General features: G+C 41.4%; 1 protein-coding gene across 1 annotated transcript; it reads left to right on the forward strand.

Annotated features, from left to right (window-relative positions):
* The first annotated feature begins 5,750 nt into the window (after positions 1 to 5,750).
* On the forward strand, positions 5,751 to 14,923 carry cdc25b (cell division cycle 25B). The gene is made up of 15 exons (XM_028565608.1): positions 5,751 to 6,336; positions 6,512 to 6,594; positions 7,202 to 7,253; positions 8,452 to 8,493; positions 8,589 to 8,622; positions 8,982 to 9,125; positions 10,061 to 10,165; positions 10,255 to 10,392; positions 10,599 to 10,676; positions 10,912 to 11,103; positions 11,828 to 11,932; positions 12,025 to 12,087; positions 12,173 to 12,271; positions 12,483 to 12,728; positions 13,778 to 14,923. Exons 1-15 carry the CDS (start codon positions 6,125 to 6,127, stop codon positions 13,916 to 13,918), a joined length of 1,734 nt encoding a protein of 577 aa, XP_028421409.1. The 5' UTR covers positions 5,751 to 6,124; the 3' UTR covers positions 13,919 to 14,923.
* Positions 14,924 to 20,124: the final 5,201 nt, after the last annotated feature.

Raw genomic sequence — 20,124 nt, forward strand, 5'->3', positions numbered from 1 at the left:
GGAAAATAGACATTCTGTGATAAGGCAAGGAAAACACTGGAACAGTATCTTTTTTCACTGTAGTTACAGCAAGAATACATCTGCATTTGGGAAATACACTCATTCTCCTTTTTGCTGAGAGTTTGATGAGAAGGTCGATACCACTCTCATGTCAGGCTCAGCAGGCAATTTACTTAGCTTAGCATAAAGACCAGAAGCAGAGGGGAACAGCTAGCTTGGCTCCGTCAAAATCAAAATAGAATAAAAAAAGCCTACCAGCACTTCTAAATTTGACTAATTACCACTTTGAATCATTTTTTTGCCAACAGAAATGTAAACAAACAATTTACAGTTTTACGGGAGGTTGAAGTGACATCATCAACATTTGTAATCTGATAGTCCAAACTATATACACTGCAAGTGACATAACTATCTATTGAAAAGTCTTAGTTTTGACTCTTTTATGTTGTGCATATTTGATATTATTGCTGGTCCTCTTTATCATCGAAGCATTTATCTGGGGGTTGAAAGGTTCTTTATAGATTAGTATTTATGTACTCACTCACTTAATCATCAGGAGAAAGCACGAGGGCTAAAGTTAATCCTACTGTTATGGGCCGAACTTTGATTGTTGTGTGGAACAGCAGAGGGTTTCTTTGTGCTTGTATCTAGTGACAAACAGAGCTCACAGAGGTGGAACTACAGTGGGAAAATAGAGACAGAATTTGACAACTTTTTGGCAAGATTTTGATACTGAAATTATGAAACTGACAGTGGATTTTTGAGTCAGTCAGCCACTGTTGGTCTGGGATATAATGTTCACAATAACTTGTGGTAGAATGTAGGTCATAAATAGCTGTGAGAGAAAACATGATTACACACTGCTGTGGGAGTTGGGAGACATTTTTTCTTGTTACAAAGCCTGTCATGTTAATTAGCCTGAATGTGGTGTCATTAGTCTGTGAAGGTCTCCTCAGTCAGTGGGACAGTCTGGGTGCTCTGCTGCCAATGAGTCTGTGTTAATGGCCTGTTTGAACTAGTGTCAATGTTAATGCTGTTGCAACAGTTCCCAGATAAGACAAATGCAAACGCACGAGTAAGTGTTCTTCCATCAGTACCCTGCACTGAGTTTAAAGTTGTCTCTCAAATGTCCACTGTTAATAAGAAGATCCCTCCCTAACCCAGTGGTAGAAAGTACTTTTAGGCTGCATTCACACCAAATCAGTCTTTGTGGCGAAAACGCCAGTCTTCCCATTCATTTGTATTTGGGAAGTGCGTTGAGGCTATAGCGATGGGTACCGCAAGGAAAGCCTAAAAAGCGATGAAAAGTTGAAACATATTCTACTTGTAGGGAAGCGCAACCCAACGTCACACTGCGCTGGCCAATCACGTAACGTGCCGGCGGTCAGACAAAACACAATGGAGTGGGGAACACAATGGAGACACAAATGGGCCATTTAAGTGACACCCCCACGCCACCGCACAACCCTGCGCTAATCGCCACAACGCCTAATTTGGTGTGAATGCGACCTTACTCAGTTACTGTACTTTCTGTAAGTACATTCAGGTACTTGTGTGTCTTAGAGGTATTTAGTTCCTAATAACATTGCTGATTAGGCTTTAACATCCAAAATGTATGATGAGTTTATAAAGTATAACCCATTCAGAGATTAAACTCGTTGAATTGGCTCCCTCCCAACCAGCTGCAACTTGTAATGTTGCTTTCATGTTAATTCACTACTAATAATAATCAAAATATATTTAATAAAAATAGTAATATAACGCTAATCATTGTGCTGCATAATGAGTATTTACTTTTGATAATTTAATTACATTTAGCTGTTGATACTTCTTTACATTTTTGTAATCATTTGAATGCAGGACTTTTCCTTGTAACAGAGTTTTTTCACATGGTGATGTTGCTTTTACTGTAAGGAAAAGATTGTATTACGTCTGTAGAAAACTCAATCTGGAAAACTTGAAATGAAATCCTTTTGTCTTAATGTATTTACTTAGCTACTATTTTCTTTACTGGATGTACATAGTAGGCCTCTATCTTAAAATAATCACTTATATTATATGTTTTGGTTTCAGCTGAGAGTTGAAGGCAGCTTCAGATTCTTTTCTATGTTGAAAACAAGATAAAACTGGAGCGAGACGCTGAATACTGCAAGACAAAAAAACAAATGCACTGTTCAATTTTCACAAAACATGAGCAGCTTCTGCAGTAAAAGAAAGGTCCTCTTGAGAATGTTGCTTCACAAGTACAAAACTACTGGCTGTGTGTGTGTGTGTGTGTGTGTGTGTGTGTGTGTGTGTGTGTGTGTGTGTGTGTGTGTGTGTGTGTGTGTGTGTGTGTGTGTGTGTGTGTGTGTGTGTGTGTGTGTGTGTAAAACCCTCCCTCCCTAGTAGCTACACCCTCCACTCAAAGCTGTAAATGGAGGGTTTGAAAACAGCTCAGGTTGTTGAGTATTGAGGCCATCGGGGGGAGAAGAATCCATGATGAGTGTCCCAATTACATGTTACCACAATCCAACAACAATCTATCCTGCAGATAGCCACACACTGTGTGTTTGATTGAGTCACACTGCCAGATAAATAGAGATACGATTGGGTCCATTAATAACAAGGTACACTGCAGTAGTGAACTTTATCCACGGATCACTTTTTATAGCAGCATATACAAAAGTTTGAAAGGTTAAATTCATTACTACTGTGTGCCGGTTGTTTGGAGCTGGTTAGTAAAACAATTGCTCTCCCTTATTGTAAAGGAAAAAAAGGTTTTGCTCTTCAAAAAAAGAAGGGAGACAAGGGAGACCTGGTCAAGACAGCAGTATAAAGTGTTTCAGACAAAACAATACAGAAATCAGTCAGCAGATAAAACAATACTAAACTTAGTGTCATTAGTAATGGTAAATAGTTGGAGCTGCCAGTGAAAAATGCTTATTATTAAGTCCCAGAGTCCTAAGTTTATCAAATGTTGTTCTGTCCAACCAACAGTCCAAAGATATTCTGTTTACTAGTATATAAAACAGAGAAAAGCAGCAAATTCAACAATACAATCAACTAATCGATTAATCGACTAATCCTTGCAGGTCTAATACTACAGAATTACAGAAAATACTTCATTTCAAGTAGCGCAAAACATCTTTGGTATCTCCGTCCTGACATTAGTCTGAGGAAAAGATTGCACGAGGAATCTGTGATACCAATCAGGCAGCTGACTTATGGACGGAGATGGCCAACCAACTCATGAATACAAAGCACAACTATCGGAGAGTGGGGAAGAGACAAAGAGATTCAAGAACTGGAGTAATGTGATCCCTCAAAAGAGAGTTAAAGTAATCAAAATACAAGTAAATCATCTTGGATACTTGTTTTGTGTTTCATGACAGCCTCAGTAGCTTTGGTACATCCACAGATGTGTGAATCTTGCCCCCTTGTTATTTGTGTCTGTTGGTGGAAGCTTGTGTAAGGAGGAAATCATTGCAGGTTTGGTGGTAACAGAAGGTGTCGGGAGGTTTTATTCGAGGTGAGTGTCTCTGTCCCCCCCCTCCCCTCTTGTCTCTTCTTTTAAGATGTGGGGTGGGGAGCTCGGAGTCACAGGCCTGTGCTTATACCTCTGCAGAGAAGTTCATTAAACTCCATTTACATCCGTGATGCAAATCAGATACTTTATACGAACAAAGACTGTTCCAGTGAACAGTGCTTCTTCTACAAGCCAAAGGTCAGCACACCCCCGTGCTTACAACGCCAGGTTAGCTAAAAATGATACTGAAAGACCTTCTCGTTGGAATACTAAAGCACTGTTGTTGTGCTAAAATGGGTGCCGCCTGCCTGATGAGGTATCAGACTCTTAATTGCACATAATTGCACATTCAGCATTGTAGATGCAACCAGGACTGTGCATGAGAAGCCTAACTTCCGGGTGATGAATTTAAAAATGAATCAAACCAAAAGTTGAGGAAAAGTTGCCGCAGCACAAACACAACAAACATCACATTAACCTCAGGCAGAATACTCCGAGGTTTTCACTGGTAGCCTTTAAGTGTCAGTTGGACTGCCTCAGCAGTCTGGTTGAACAGGGTCTGTTGGACAGCAATGCTGTTTGACTTTACAAACATGTGTTCTGGCCCCATTTTGCAGAGGAACTAATGCTTTAAACCAGGGGTGTCAAACTCAATTCCACGAAGGGCCACCCTGCAAAATAAGAATCCCATCCAGGGCCAGACATGTTTAGGTTATTCACGTGCTATTATTTCATCGTAAAAGTCAAGGATCTTTTATTGTATTATTGCATGTCTCATATAATTTTCTCACTTACAGCTCGGTAGACATAAAGACCCCAAAAAATCAGCAAAAAAAGTAACTTAGCCATCAAAGAAAAAATGACCAAAAAAGTTGAAAAAAAGCAACGAAAACGTCGTAAAACGGGCCAAAAAACATTGGAAAAAGTGGCAAAAAAGTCGGAAAAAAACAATGATAAAAGCTACAAAAACTATGTGGGCCAAAGTCTATTGTGAACCTGAATTGATATGCGGGCCGGATCAAAATCTGCGAGGGGCCGGATTGGGCCCACGGACCTTGAGTTTGACACGTGTGCTTTAAACTTTCAAAATGGAGTCCTGAAAGTCCTTAATGTCCTGCTGTGAATCCAGAAGACATGTGTGTCTGTGTTGAGGCCTGCAGGCACCAGAATCAATGAAATAACTTATTATCTATTTCACAAATACACTCAAATTACATAGTTTGAAATCCATGCAGTGTCTAAAGCTGTTTTATATAACCATTTGCCCCATGCTATAAATGAGTGGAAACCAGAAGAAACAATGGTAATGGTATTGGTTCTTTCTTTAAAAACATTTTTGTGACTATTTTTTGCCTTGTTTCTGGGACTTCAGTTCTAATTTCTGCTCACATCAAAGACAGGAAGTGAGGTTTGGCGTAGGAAAATATAAGTAAAGCCATTCGAAACCTGATTACTGCCAAACCAACTCACACATGCACCCGCAAATGTAAACCACACACTCATGCCATAAGAATTGATGCATCCTCTACTTATGTCCATAGCGTCTTTCACAGTTTAAAATACATATCCTACATTTTACTTGATTTTAGAGAGGAGAAGAATGTGTGCGCTCGTGGGGCAGAAAGGGAGAGAAACAGCAAAAAGGAAGTATTCACCCTCCACATCAGTGAAATACTGATTTGTCTGAGTCACTCTGTGTGGGTGGCATTTGAGCTTAGCTATTACAGGTATGTGTGCAAACAGTCAGGTTACAACGTGCTTTATCAACATTTTGCAAAGATGAGAAACTATGTGAGATGAGAGACTGTCTATCTATCTATCTATCTATCTATCTATCTATCTATCTATCTATCTATCTATCTATCTATCTATCTGTCTATATCTATGTCCAATGTCAGTGTGTTATTTGTAAACTTATATCATGTTTTTTGTCGAAAAATACAGACTTGTAACAGCCATTTTGTCATTTAATAGAGATTTGAACTCTGAAACTGTCCTGTTTTTAAATCTTACTCCACAAACCTAAAATAAAAATTTATTAAAATCAGGTATATTTATTAGTAAAATAAATAAATAAATGAGAGCCCACAGTTGCGAGTCCGAGAACGAAAGATATCTGATAAGAAAGAACATTTTAAAGCATTGTGTCACATCCTCCTTCTTTTCCCTCATCCGGTGAGAGGGCAGCAGCGTTCCGCACTCTGATTGGTCAACTGGATGTAACAACAGCAATGATTGGCTGAGAGAGTGATTGCCGCTCCTGAGCTTGTATTTTGAACATAAATACGAGCAGCTTCAGTCTCTTCTTCTCAGAAACTAGGGGCTGTCAGAGAGGGCTACCCTGTGTTGCAGCTCTCTGACACAAGCAATAACTATGTGGCTTTAGCATATTAGCAGGACCAACTCAAAGCTTAGCTCCACACGGATCTCCGACTCAATTTGGATCGTATGTTTGGAAATGCTTTCTTAAATTGTTGCTAGCTGACTGGTTAGCTTCCGGGTTAGCTTGAAGTTTGGACCGTCTTGCTAATTGGTCACTTTCCGACCCTAAATTCTAACTTAATCTACCACAGAGCAATAACGTCTGCAGGATTTATACAAATTAAACAGCTAAAGATGGATTCGCTTAATGTTTTTGGCTGCACCAGTCCTGTTAACACCGTTTTGAAAAGCAGGCCCGAGGGTATCCCTGGGCTTTCCTCCCTCACTCTGCCCGAGCTGAGCACAAAGGACATGCATTGCAGGAACCTGTATTCCCCTGGACCCGCCACTGTGATGTCTCCTGTCACCAATTTGGCTCTGGACATGAACAGTTTTGGACTCGGAAGGTATTATTATGTGATATTTTGTCTACTTGTATAACGTTATTCTAACTACAACTTCTTTTTTTTTTTGCAAACAGTGCACACAACCTTCCTTTTATCCCATCCCTTTCCTAGCATGCAATGTCTCCTTAACTGTCCACATCCCTGATTTTCACTGTTTTTTTTCTTTCCCACACAGCCAATTTGATACACCGAAAAGGAGAAAACATCCACCCCTTGAGAAGGTTTCCTCCTTCGCGTCTGACGTCTCATCTGATGCTGGTGAGTCCCCCTAAAAAGCCATTGTGCTGATTGATGCTGTTAGAATAATTGATGCCTGAGGGGCCTAATGCGTTCATTGAATCTCATTTCATAGTCCTGTCCTTAAGATGTAGTCCTGTAATTATTGTCAGTGGTAGTAAGTACCATGTAAGTTTGGCTTTTTTGCTTGAAAAATGAACAGACTCATTGCAAATAAACTTTATGTACTAAGTTTATTTGCAACTATTATTATGTTAATTTTCCAAGCATAAAAGCCTAACTTTTCTTTGTCTTCTATGATCGTTAACTACATATATTTGTGCTTCGGAGTGTTTGTTGTATGAAAAAGCAATAGGATCTTTTAGAATGTGATTTTCACAATTGGTAGATTAATCAATAATGTAATTAATTGTTGCCAGCACCCCTATTATACCCAGTTACACTCACACGTGACATCTTTTTTACAAATTTAACTTGTCTATGTAGTGTAAAATCAAATCCAAATGTGTGGTTAACGTTGCTGTTAAACTGGTTGAGAATGCAAACTTCCCCAGCCACATTTCTATCGTTGGTGCCAGTTTACCACCTGATGCTTATCTTGATCTGTGACACAAATCTCTTCCTTCAGGCCTCGGTATGGACCCCCCTAGCCCTATGGATGCTGTTGAAATGGAGGACACGTAAGTTGCGCTGTCCCCGTCATGTCTGTTTTAATCAATCAGCCTGTGAGCTGTGCCCCAACACCGCCACCCCCACCTCCACCCTGCGCTTGGGGTTTAGCTTAGCCAAGCGCTGTTTCTCATCTGTAGGATTATTGTTTCTACCGTTGGCTCTAAGATGACTGCTTAACTCGTTTTTTGTTTTAATAAGAAGATTAGCTGATAAAGAACATGTGAGCTGAACTTTCTTTAAGTTATTAAGTGAAAAAGACCGGCTTTACATTTGCCTGAAACATGCAGGTCTGCTATGTTCTCTTGATCTGTTTGTCAGCATATCCTCAGTTTGCTAATCTTGGGTGGCCCATTTTTCTGAATTCCGAGTTGGGTGAGTCTCTGCAGAGTAGACATCTGCCTCTGTCTGATGTGTGACTTCCTTTTTACAGAAGCATTTGGTCCTCAATACCTCATTCAACCCCTTTACAGCTGCTCGGTTGCTAGGAGTTTTCCAGGTTGGGGGAGGACATGGCCTGCGCGTGGGTTTTGATAGCTCACCCCCTCTGGGTTTTGGCACACTCTTCCTATGCACTGTTATTTCAATAGGAATAGAGGGGCTGGAGGTTTTTCTGCGTCGGGGCCATTGAAATGAGGGCACCCCAGAGAACAACTGCCCTCCCTTCTCATGGTCTGCGTTGAATGGACACGCTCTCTCCACGACAAACAAAGGGCTCTTGCAGAAAAGGGGTTGGCGGTATTGGCTCCAGCAGGCATATGGTAGATTAGCTGATCTCTGTGCTCCTTCTCCTGCCTCCCCCATCACACTGATCTCTCCACTCATTTAGCATACAGGTGGGCATTACTCCAATGCAAAGACCACCTCTTGCCTCAATGCATTCACCCAACTTCCTCTAGTCCAACCGTTCCTCTCGCTTTCTCAATAGAGCTTCAGATTCTTTGTCGTATGCGAGCAGGGCTGGCAAGGTGTTCTTCCACTGCCGAGGAAGGCCTTCCAGCCTCCTTTTTTGTTTTTATTATGATGTTTTTTTACGGCTGAAAACATTTTGTCGATAATTGATTTGAGCAACAAAATGTAAGGCTTACTAAAGAAGCAATTTAAAGACTTAGTTGGGCTATGAGAAGTTCTTCTACAGACTCTGTCTGAATCTGTTTATATATTTCAAACCTTTTTCAGCGGAATGATTTGTCATGTTTTCTGTTACAGATTTGAAAAGGCCATTCAACAGTCGAGCAGAGTTGTCAACGAGTAAGTTGCTTTCTAGTCATTGACTTAATAACTACTGCCTGTTGATTTGGTTTGTGTTGACTACAATTCTGTCCTCTCCCTTCTATCAATTACAGAAGGATGCCAATTCGAAGAAACAACTCTTTGCCAGTAAGTTGATTTTAATTAGTTAAAAAAATGTTGGGGGGGATAAATGTTCAGGGCTGACAGATGCTGTTATTTGGCCTCTCATTGTCTTGATTTGGCTGTTAAGCAACCATAAAGCGCTAAAATTCCACAACAGGAGTTCGTAGTAAAAAGATCATCATGAAACACCCATGGGCCTGCAAAGGGAGTTTAAAAAAACAAACCCAACTGGCTTTTAAGCCTTGCAATAAATGTATTTTTTTGTGTGTGTTTTTCATATTTAATAAATGAGTTCCAAACATTGTTCATGGTTTCCTACCACTGGATGGCTTGTTTAGTTCCTGAGCCTCTGCTGACTGGGATCCCTCTTCTCTCTCCCTCAGCTCCAGCTCCAGGGTTTCAGTCCATCTCTGAAGGGACAGGAAACAGATTCCCACCGCTATGGAATATTCGGACAACAACCCTCCCAAATCCAAATGACCGACTCGCTCACCTCTCAACGCGACAACAAGGAGAACGTGCCGGAGGTCAGTGATGCGGATTGTGTCTTTGCGTGAACACATGACCTGAGAAGCTACAAGAGAATCTACGTTGTTAAATAGACTGTTCACTGGTTAGATACAGTAGGACCATAGAACGTCTCGTATGTAACGTAACTGTCTAGTCAGTGCACAGCAGTTATTGGCCATATTGGGACACTTCCAGTTTTGGGTCTATCCGTACGGGGGGTATGGTCTCAGATGTGTTTGCAGCATTGATGTTAATTTGGGCGCATGTTAAAAACAGCAGTGCCCAGTGACTTAGTACAGCGGGGAGATAAGGGTGTCCGATATGGCCAGGGGTAGAGCACGGTTAATTCACCGGTATAGCTTCCTCTTCTTGATTCCTGTCAAGACAGAGCTAAAGTAAATGGCTAAAACAACAGTCTTGTTAGAAAGGAAAGAAGTTACACTTACGTTACACCATTGAAATTAACTTAAAACATTAAAAGATCATTTATATTTAAACAGATTTTCTGATAGAATATTGGCCCAAAAAAGTGTCAAAGCATGGACATGGTTCCATCAATGCTCATGAAGCGGACTTGTTGCCATGGCAAAGGCATTGCATCATTTGTCTAAACATGTGGCCAATCCTTGAAGTTTATTATGCCGCTCAAAGTTATTAGAATAATAATTGAGGTCAGTAGCAGGTGTTTAAAGGGAGATTAACTCTAACAAGATATTTTTTTTTTCTGTAAGTTTATGGTTGGTACAGATAAGCAATACCTGCAGAAATATTGTGTGTTGCTCAGCAACAGATTAGTTGCCATTGAGTTAGTATAGTTAGAAACCTTTAGGAAAAGGGGTTGGTTTTTCTTGGGCATTATCTGTAAAATCGAGCCAATCTGGTGCCGTGGAATGCTGGAAAAAGATTTTGAGCACTGATTCACTCTCTAATTATTTTAATGACTCTTTTTCAGGAGGGCTTTGAGTTCAAGAAACCCACCAAGCCGGTGTCACGGTGCCGTGTGCGCTCCTCTTCTGATGCGTTATCCCGCCGGCCCAGCTCAGCGCCGGCCCTCATGGTGCGTGAGAAATCAGCCGTCTGTCTTTGTTCACAAACTTTTGACCCTTCTCCAGAAAGATGCTAACACTCGTCATCTTTTCCCTCCAGTTTTCTTCACCCACTCCCATCCAGCAGCTGGACTTTCAGGACTCCAGCCCCATGTTCCTGAGACGTTCCTCCCCTACTTCCTCTCTTAACGACGACGAGGATGACGGCTTCCTGGACGTAATGGACGACCACATGGAGGTGAGGCCCTTTCATCCATCCATCCTTTTTTTTTTTTTTTTTTTTTTTTTTTGGGCTTTTGTTTAATGGATTTCTTTAAAAATCGTCGCATGGGGAAAAAAAAAAATCCTTTTTTGAGAATATCGGGTCACATGATTTCACCATTAGTTTGGGTTAGTATTATGAGAGTTTTAATAATAAACCATTTGTTGCCTTGTCACCTCCAGAACGATTCTGGTATGCCGATGGGTATGGCCAGCTTGCTCACTGCCCCGCTGGTGGCCGACAGCACAGGAGAAGACTCGGTAAGTTTGTCTTCTGGGGAACAAAAGCTCTGTGGTCCCTTTTTATCTACATGGGAATAATTAATGAGACTTCAGCAAACGCTTGGTTTAAACCTTTTAATTTTTTTTAGAAAGCTAAAGTCTTCTAGGGCTTAAAGAAGTGTTAATCATACTGTATTTATTAGGCATGTCCTCTTTAGCTTACAAAATGAAAATGAATTATTTTTATTGAGTTAAATCATTTTGTCTCTTTCAGCCTGTGATTCGCTGCCGGCCACGGAGCCTGTTTCGTTCCCCCTCCATGCCCAGTCCTGTCTCGTCCCGTTCCTCTATGAAGCGCCCCGACTGCCCAGTAGATGAAAACACGCCCATCAGGGTGAAGAGGCGACGCAGCCTGGCAGGCATACAGGTCACCCCCATGGAACAAAACCCTGAATCCCCAAGAACGGTGAGTCCTCACTGCCCAGTGTGAATGACATATTTCACAATCTACTTGCTGAAAATGGTGTGCGAGACTCAATCTGATGCACTGCATTTTTGTTATTGCTAGGCAACCACCGAATCACCCGTCCTCAGCCAACAGTTTTATTTTTTTTTGCTTTTAAGTTAATGAAGTCGGATGCTTTTTTGCTTTGAGCAAAAGCGGCGCGCAAAACGCTGACTCATTGAAAACTATTACAAAAGTCTGCCGACGCTGCTCAAACACGCTCGGTCTGATCAGGACCTAGGAAAAATAAAAAGGTGTAGGGTCAAGCTTAAATGTTTGACATCAAGTTTCTTTTTGACCAAGTCACATCTTAGTAATGCGTTAATTGATTAAATATCATTGGATCAAATAGTTTTATTGTAAGTAAAGAGAAATTTAAAAAGACTTTGTTAAAGAAGCAGATTTGATCTGATTCTTAGAAAGCAGGAAATGATCGGTTTAGACTAAAGTACAAGCCTAAATCTTTATGGTAGAGACCAGTCTCCACTGGCCATCTGTCACCTCCTTAGTGGAAGTAGAAGTAACTGGCTTCTGAAGCCTCCGCTGAGGCTGACTGGGTATTGACTCTGCCTTTTTTTTTTTTTTTTTTTTTTTTTTTTTTTTTTTTTTTTTTACACAGACTATCTCAAATTGCTTAATTTTCTCCTTGACTGCCTCCCTAAATGTGTCCCTGCTCTCGTTCCAGGGCTGCTCTCTGCTCCAGAGGTCCAAGTCCTTCTGCCAGACAGACATCGAGAAGCTGCTGGATGGCCAGGTCGGTCCTAATGAGCTCATTGGAGACTTCACCAAGGTAAAGAAGACTGCTGTGGTTCTTACACTATTAACTTAATGGTGTGAAATAACTCTTTCTAATCCAATTCCTTTTTTTCTTCTCTCTTTCAGCCTTTTGTACTACCCACAGTGGAAGGCAAACATCAAGACCTCAAGTACATCACCCCAGACACAGTGAGTAGAGGCACGTTGTTGTTGTATCAAAATGGATCTATATTTAGAAATGTAGTAGTTAATAGTTTTTCTTTGTGGTCCTCAGATGGTGGCGTCTCTGTCCGGCAAATTTAACCATCTCGTGGAGCAGGTCATTATCATGGACTGCCGCTACCCCTACGAGTTTGAGGGAGGGCACATTAAGGTGAGTAAGAATCTCCATGTTAGGCTTTAAAGCACTGCACTTTTGGTTTGACACTGCTAGTCACTGAGAGCAATACTTAGGATTTCAATTTTAATAGTATTTTCTCAAGTTATTGAAGTATGGAGAATTTGTTGTTGTGTCAGAAGTTAAGTGTTTCTGCACAAATGCCTCTCACTTCCTGTAATAAGGGTTTTTGTCTTTGTTGTCTCAGGGAGCTCTGAACCTGCACCAGGAGGACCAGGTGGAGGACTTCCTCCTCAAAACGCCCATCGTCCCATGCTGCCCGGACAAACGCGTCGTCATCATCTTCCACTGCGAGTTCTCGTCGGAGCGCGGCCCTCGAATGTGCCGCTTCGTCAGGGAGCGAGACCGCGCCGCCAACGAGTATCCCAACCTCCACTACCCCGAGCTCTACATCCTCAAGGGCGGATACAAAGACTTCTTCCCTCATTTCCAGGTTAGTTGGGCCCTCGCTGAAGAAGCCATTCAACGGTCAATGTCCTCACAAGGTCCACTCGTAGCCGTTGGGGAGAGTTCAATTGTATCATTGAATTGGTTGGGATTGACAATTATTGGCAATGAAATGAGGCCGACTTTGTTCTGGTTGAGTTGGGAGCTGTATTTGGTAAATTGCGTAGATGTTCCTAATCCTTCCAAAGTGCCTTTTTTACAAACCGACACATAACGTTCAACGTTAAGGGACATCAGCTAAAAAGGCCAAAGACTGAAAGCAAGATTGCGACTCTAGTTGGGATACTTGGTGTTGGGTATTTAGGGTGCACTATTTGAGCACAAATGAACTATTGTTGAAAGACACATTTTTGGGAACGTAATGGATTTTGTAAGATCACGTGTGATTGACAGATAATGCTTTGTGTTTTTAGATTTGAATGTTTTGGACAACTCACTGTTTAATCTTTGTCCACATGGGCCAACCCATCGGTCAAGAGGTTTGACCATGGAGGGTCATTCTTGACCTAGGGGGTGGGAACTACCAGAAACATCACCATACCATATTGTGATTTTAGAACATATTTCGGTATTCTGCGATGTATTGCAATTTATTACTCCTTTTTTTTTTTTTTTTTTTTTTTTTTTTTTTTTGTCAACATCTGTTTTATCTAAAGATAAGTTGCTCTGTTTGATCATCTCACTTCAGTTTTATTGCTGCAAAATGGGATTATCATGCAGAAAAACTGACCAACACACATGTAATAATAGATTGATACTTGGCGTCTGTGTATCGATACAGTATTGCCCTAGGGGATGGTATATGTACCAAAATAAGCTCACATCAAGGTCTCCTTAATATCTTATTTTTCTAAGCTTGTAAGGGGACCTGGAGTTCAGATAGTTTAGTCCCAGGTCGAGGGGATTTTGTTATGGCCTCAAGCCACCTTTCCTCATGGACCATCTAGTGAGCTGTTCTCCCACATAGTGAAGGTAGTATGAAACCCCCGATGGCTCTTCAGTGCTTTGAACTCATCTTGTTCTCTTCCTGTGCAGGCCCAATGTGAACCTCAGTCCTACCGGCCCATGCACCACGAGGACTTCAAGGAGGACCTGAGGAAGTTCCGCCTCAAGAGTCGCACCTGGGCCGGGGAGCGCAGCAAGAGAGACATGTACAGCCGACTGAAGAAGCTGTGAGCGCCTCGTCGTCCTCCCAGACTGCCTCTACAACACACTGCCTCCCCCCCCCTCCCCCGTACAGACTCTCTACGGACTCCTCTCAGAGCCCGAGGCCTCGCCCCACCAACCAGGAAATACCTTTTTGGGATCGCGCCAACAGAAGGGGATTTTAAGAAGTCCCTAAAAGTCTCATGTAACTATAGCAAAGATAGGTATTTATGCAAATTTCAAATAGGGGAAAGACTTGACATGATGAACACTTGATCTGAAGCGCTCGCTGAGGTGCAGTGAATATATTTTATTAAGAAGCAATGTGATCGTTTTTAAAAACCACTTGGACCTACTGCCTGTTTGACCTTTTTGATTCTGCTGGCATTTGCAGCACAAATCTGCCAGATTGCAATAATACAAACCAAACCACACTGCCACATCACAAGTTCGTCTTTCAGTCTCCTCACTGGATATGTCTTTATTTTGATTACGTCATGTCCCACCTCATTGAAGCACTTAATTTAATACCTTGAAATGGTGAGGTGCTTATTATTTTGTTGTGTATGTTTTTATATCCTTTTTGTTTTATGAATTGTTTTTACCCCCCATTTAGTTACTGATTTGTTGAAAGTATGCCTTTCTTTAGGCATCCCAAAAAATGCAAATTAGGATATTTGAATGACTTGTGAAATAAATGCAGAGCTTTTTTTTTCCTCTCCTTCCTGATCGGTTGCAATACAAGGGAACTTTTTTTCTTTCCTGATTAGAAGATGCCAAAGCAAACCAACTACCTGTTACCTTTTGCAGTGAGATTGTTCTGATGCTGCAGGTCAGCAAGTGTGAGGAGTTCTGATCTAAAACATTTCTTTGTTTTGCTTTTATTCCTTTTTTTTATTTCAATTTTCCGAGTTATATTGTCTTCCCCTCCGCAGAGCTAATGATGTCGGTTTCTAATTAATGGGCTGGTTTGAATATTTTGGTACAGGCTTGTGGGGGAGCTGCTGAAATAAAGAGCCAATGTGTGTGTTGAAATGTGGTGTGCAGAATCTTTTCTTTGAATGTCCGATATTATTATTATTTTTATTTTATGCTAATAATGTATTCTCTGTTAGGACCGGGAATCACTCAAAGGTTTTCACATTGACAGGAAGAGAACCGGTTTCTGTACTGATACTTAAAGAATATAAACGGGTTGTGCAAAAGCTTACCTGTTAATTTATTAAACTATACTCCCAAGCAGCTCTGTCTGCACTTTGCCTGAATAAAATCCCAAATTTATATTTGAAATGTGATACTATCTTATCAAAGTAAACAAGGCAGATTTGGCATCAAATGATTAAAAAATGACTGAAATCCTTATGTGCTGCTCACTTGAGTGTTAGGCAGGTGATGGTGCAGCAGGCCTTAATTATTTAAAATGGTTAGTCAATTGACACAATTTGCCAAAATTTGATTTATTAAGCAAACATTCTCTGGTTCTTCCAGCTTCTTGTGAGGATTTTTTGCTTTTCTCTTTTATGTCGTGAATGCAATATTTAACAATTGAGAGATTCAAATTCTTAGTTGCAGCCCAACCTAATCAGTCCAGATACAGTACAGGCCAAAGGTTTGGACACACCTTCTCATTCAATGCGTTTCCTTTTATTTTCATGACTATTTACATTGTAGATTCTCACTGAAGGCATCAAAACTATGAATGAACACATATGGAATTATGTACTTAATAAAAAAGTAAAATAACTGAAAACATGTCTTATATTTTAGATTCTTCAAAGTAGCCACCCTTTGCTTTTTTATTAATAAGGGGAAAAATTCCACTAATTAACCCTGACAAGGCACACCTGTGAAGGTAAAACCATTTCAGGTGACTACCTCATGAAGCTCATTGAGAGAACACCAAGGGTTTGCAGAGTTATCAGAAAAAGCAAAGGGTGGCTACTTTGAAGAATCTAAAATATAAGACATGTTTTCAGTTATTTCACACTTTTTTAAGTACATAATTCCATATGTGTTCATTCATAGTTTTGATGCCTTCAGTGAGAATCTACAATGTAAATAGTCATGAAAATAAAGAAACACATTGAATGAGAAGGTGTGTCCAAACTTTTGGCCTGTACTGTATAATGCTCTAGGAGGTTATAAGCCTCCTAAAGCTGTAAACCTGCTAACGGCCCCAGTGTGCAGGCAGGATCCTGTCAAAGCAAACTGGACTTTCTACTTTTGAACTCTAAGAATAGCACATCTGCCGTTTTGTTTGGGCTCCTACTCCGCATGGCGGTTCCTGTTTTTTTCAAATTTTCCCTCTCTAGCTGACTTTGGGAGGGGCTTCTCTGCTGCAGCACGTGGCCATGCATACATATTCACATTCCTGGCAGCCAGCCACTCCTCTGACAGGAAGGGAGAGAGAAAAAAAAATCCAAGCCACCATGTGCTGTAAACACGTGAGCCGTCTGATGGAGAGGTTGCAAAAGCACGACTCCCTTCCTTCTGGCACTTTACCAAAAGTTTGAAATCAGGCCGTTTCCCAGCGGCCGTGCGACTATGGGAAAGGGAGAGCGAGCCTTTGTTTGCATTCTGAGGATCTAAAGACTTATTTACAGCCAAGTGTCTGTTGGTTGTCTTGTTAAGCTCAACTGAATGTGCTCTAACTCTTCCCTAAAACCCTGGAAATAAAAGTGGGCAGGATAGTAACTTAGATGGGGAGGAAGAGGGAAAAAAAGTGTTTCAGTGATTTTTACATGTATTTGTCAATGGGCCTTTTCCATTCATATCAAACTGCCACCTTTGTCTGAGCAGGACAATGAATCGGCCACTTGCTGGTTTAAGAGGCGTCGCACCTTTACACGAGGCGCTCATAATGCCACGCTTGCAAGAGCCTTTTAAGACGAGCTTCATTTCCCACTTCAACGGTTGGTTTTAAAATGCAGATGAGTCCTTGGCAGAAAACCAGAGCCACATTTTACAACTGGATCCATCCAATTAGGAACTGGAGGTTCCACAAAGAAAAGAGGAGCTTGAGCTTTTGTAAAAACCTAGACCAATTATTAGATTAGATTAATAATGCGTGCTTACTGCTTGTTTTGTTATGAATACTTTGTCAGTTTGTCGGTAAAATCTAAAAGCATTAAAAATAAAAGCCGAAGATTGTTTTGGAGGCTAAGTTCTAAAAGTGATTGTCTTTTAAAGTGTTGCAGATGTAATAAAACGAAGACAGTCTGACTGTTGCAGCACCAGTCAGACAGTCTTCGTTTTATTTCTTGTTCCCCTCATAATGGTGAATGGTGATGATAGTGGTGATGGTGATTTGACTTCATTAAATCTGTCCGCAGTCTTATCATTGTGATTCAAGTTAGAACAACAGTTCAACATTTCAGGAGTTTCACCCTTTTTTTTGCATTCTTGACGAGAGTTGGACGAGAAGATCGATGCCACATCTCGTTCGAGATAAAACAAACGAGATGCTCTTAGAGGTGTTGGTGTGCAGATTGGGTTACCTTTGGACAGAGCCGGGCTAAATGTTTCCCCTGTTTCCAGTCTGTGGGCTAAAATAAGCTAAGCTAACAGCTGCTATGGCCTCATATTTACCGTACAGATGAGAATGGTTTCCATCTTTTTTTCATCTAATCTAATCTAAAGAAAGCAAATAAGCGCATATCCCCAAATGTTGGGCCATTCCTGTACTTGATGTTTTTGGTGTTTACCGTGACATCCAACCTGTGATGGGGGGGTCACAGGCTGAAAAGATGCTATCTCTGCTGGAGAGGAGGGTTAACGGTGGGGGCATGTTCTCCCTGTAATGAAATACAACACAGGCACAGCACCACCCTGCAGAGTTACCCCGCAAACTACCCCACCCTTCCTCTCACCATCTCTCCTTTGTGAATCCACCTCTTTACCCCAGCCCAGTCCTGCTTGGTACCCCCCACCCGGGGGTCCTGCAGGCAGCTGCAGGGCCGATCAAAGGTGCCCTCACACAAAACTCCAGCCTGGGTGTCACCTTTAAACCTCCTGTTTGCTCTGACCTGCTGACACCGACAGCAAACTGACAAACCGGGCCCTAAAACAAGCTCCTGACGACCTGAAACACAGAGCATAACACTGTGGTTTCAAAGGAAGGGTGGAGAGGTGGTGTTTTCTTTTGTTGTTGTTGTTTTTCGAGGTGAACTTTCATTTTGAATGTTATCGAGGATTAGAAACCTATGCCCGAGCTCTGCCCTTGCTGCTGTTTCTGCTCTCTGCTCACACATCCTCTGCTGGCTGGCTAAGTTCAGGATGTTTTCATTTCCCCTTGCTGAGAACGCAGCCTAGACAAAAAGATGTTTTAGCTGCATGTTGTCTTTAGCTTCCTTTATTTCAAACTCGCGGGCCTCCCTGTTATTGGCCGTGGTAGCCCTTCACATCCTGTTGTTGTTCTTATTCAGCTGGTTTGTTTCATCAGAGGGAACTGTGTCTCACAGTGAAACTTTTCTAGTGGTGTCCCTCCTCCGCGCTCGCTGCTTTGAACGTACATACTCTTTACTGAAAATCGGATCCTCTGCATGCAGTTTGTTCAGTGGAAACCTTAGGGTGATAAAGTTCCATGCTGACGGTGAAACCTGGCTTCACTTTCACTTTGAATTTCCACACTGATTTTGGCTAATCATTACCTGCATTCATCACGCTCCTTTATTGAAGGGTAAAGCCTGCAAACGGCTCTGGGCTGATTATTACACACAGCGTGGGTGTTGCAGAAAATACTTCTCAGCCACACCTTTTTTAAATGAAAGCTTCATAGAACTAGTGTGTAAATCAAACCAGGACTTAAATCTAGCTAAATCTAGGACTAGTTTAGCAGGTTCGACCCTGATGATGCCGCCAGGTAAAGAGTCAGGAGCTCACTAGAGTCAGTATGATTCACTCTCTGTGGGAACATTTATGTCTGTATCAACTCGCATGGCAATCCATCCAATAGATAGACGAGACATTTCACACAGAAAAAAAAAGGCACTCGAGGAAAAGTCAGGACCCACGTAGGAACATTGAATTTGTTTGCACCACATTTGATGCAAATCCATGAAGTAGATGTAGAGAAAAACTTGGGACAATACAGTCCTTTCAAGTTAAACCTGGCTCCTTGGAGGTTAAATGTAATTTAATGCTCCGCAGTTAATTCAAGGCAAGACTAAATCTAGAACTCGTTTTTGGAGGATTTGATCTGATGATGCCGCTAGTTGACAGTTCAAGAGATCAACATTTGGATTAATGAGACTGTCCTCCCTGAAATGACCCCATAAGTCGTTTGTTCAAGCAGCAATTATGACTCATATTTACTTTTATAGTGCCGGTGCCCTCTAGTGGCCTCCCGTAATTATTATGGGAGCAAAGCAGGAAGTAAGGTGATTAAAGTGATGGTTCGGAGTAATATTTAAGTACAAATATTATTTATATACAAATAGTTTCTGTACTTATAAAACGAGGCATTATAAAGTTTGTAACTACACCAGAAGTATATTTAAATAACACTTGCCTGATGGATACTCCTCTCGGCTGCTACCGCGCTGTCGCGCGAGATCACACACAGAGCACAACATCTATTGACGGAAAAGACCAAGACTCCGAGAGGAGTATCCATCAGGCAAGTGTTATTTAAATATACTTCTGGTGTAGTTACAAACTTTCTAATGCCTCGTTTTATAAGTACAGAAACTATTTGTACTACTGTAGAAGTGGTATCATTCCGGGCATTATTAGTGGGGTACTTTACGAGATACAAATGTGGATCCATTAGCGCCTGCACTAAGCTAACCAGCTGATAATGCTAACTCGACCAACGTTATAACAATGGAAAAAAAGCTTATGGGGGGTTGTTTGGCTTGAGGTTAAGGTGCAAAGCCGCCTAGGGTGAAATTACTCTGAACCATCACTTTAAGTATAAGAGCACTAAATTCCATGTAAGGATGTCTGTTGGCTCAAACAAGCTCAGGACTTTGAGCCAGTAGAGAGGTGGCTTTATGGGCCATTTTGAAAATAACTTTACGGAACAAATGAAACAAACGCAACAAAGAAATACGACATAATGTTCTGCGTCACATGCGTAACAGGAAGTGACGTAACGTACGAGATGTAGTGATTTGAACCCCATCCACCATCTTTGTATCTAAACTTAACCAAGTAGTGTTTTGTGCCTGAACCTAACCAAACTACGACTCTTTCACAAAGTTAACCATGGGTTCAAAACGCCAACCGTTACACTC

Source organism: Perca flavescens, chromosome 20, assembly GCF_004354835.1.
Source record: "Perca flavescens isolate YP-PL-M2 chromosome 20, PFLA_1.0, whole genome shotgun sequence".
Taxonomy (NCBI): domain Eukaryota; kingdom Metazoa; phylum Chordata; class Actinopteri; order Perciformes; family Percidae; genus Perca; species Perca flavescens.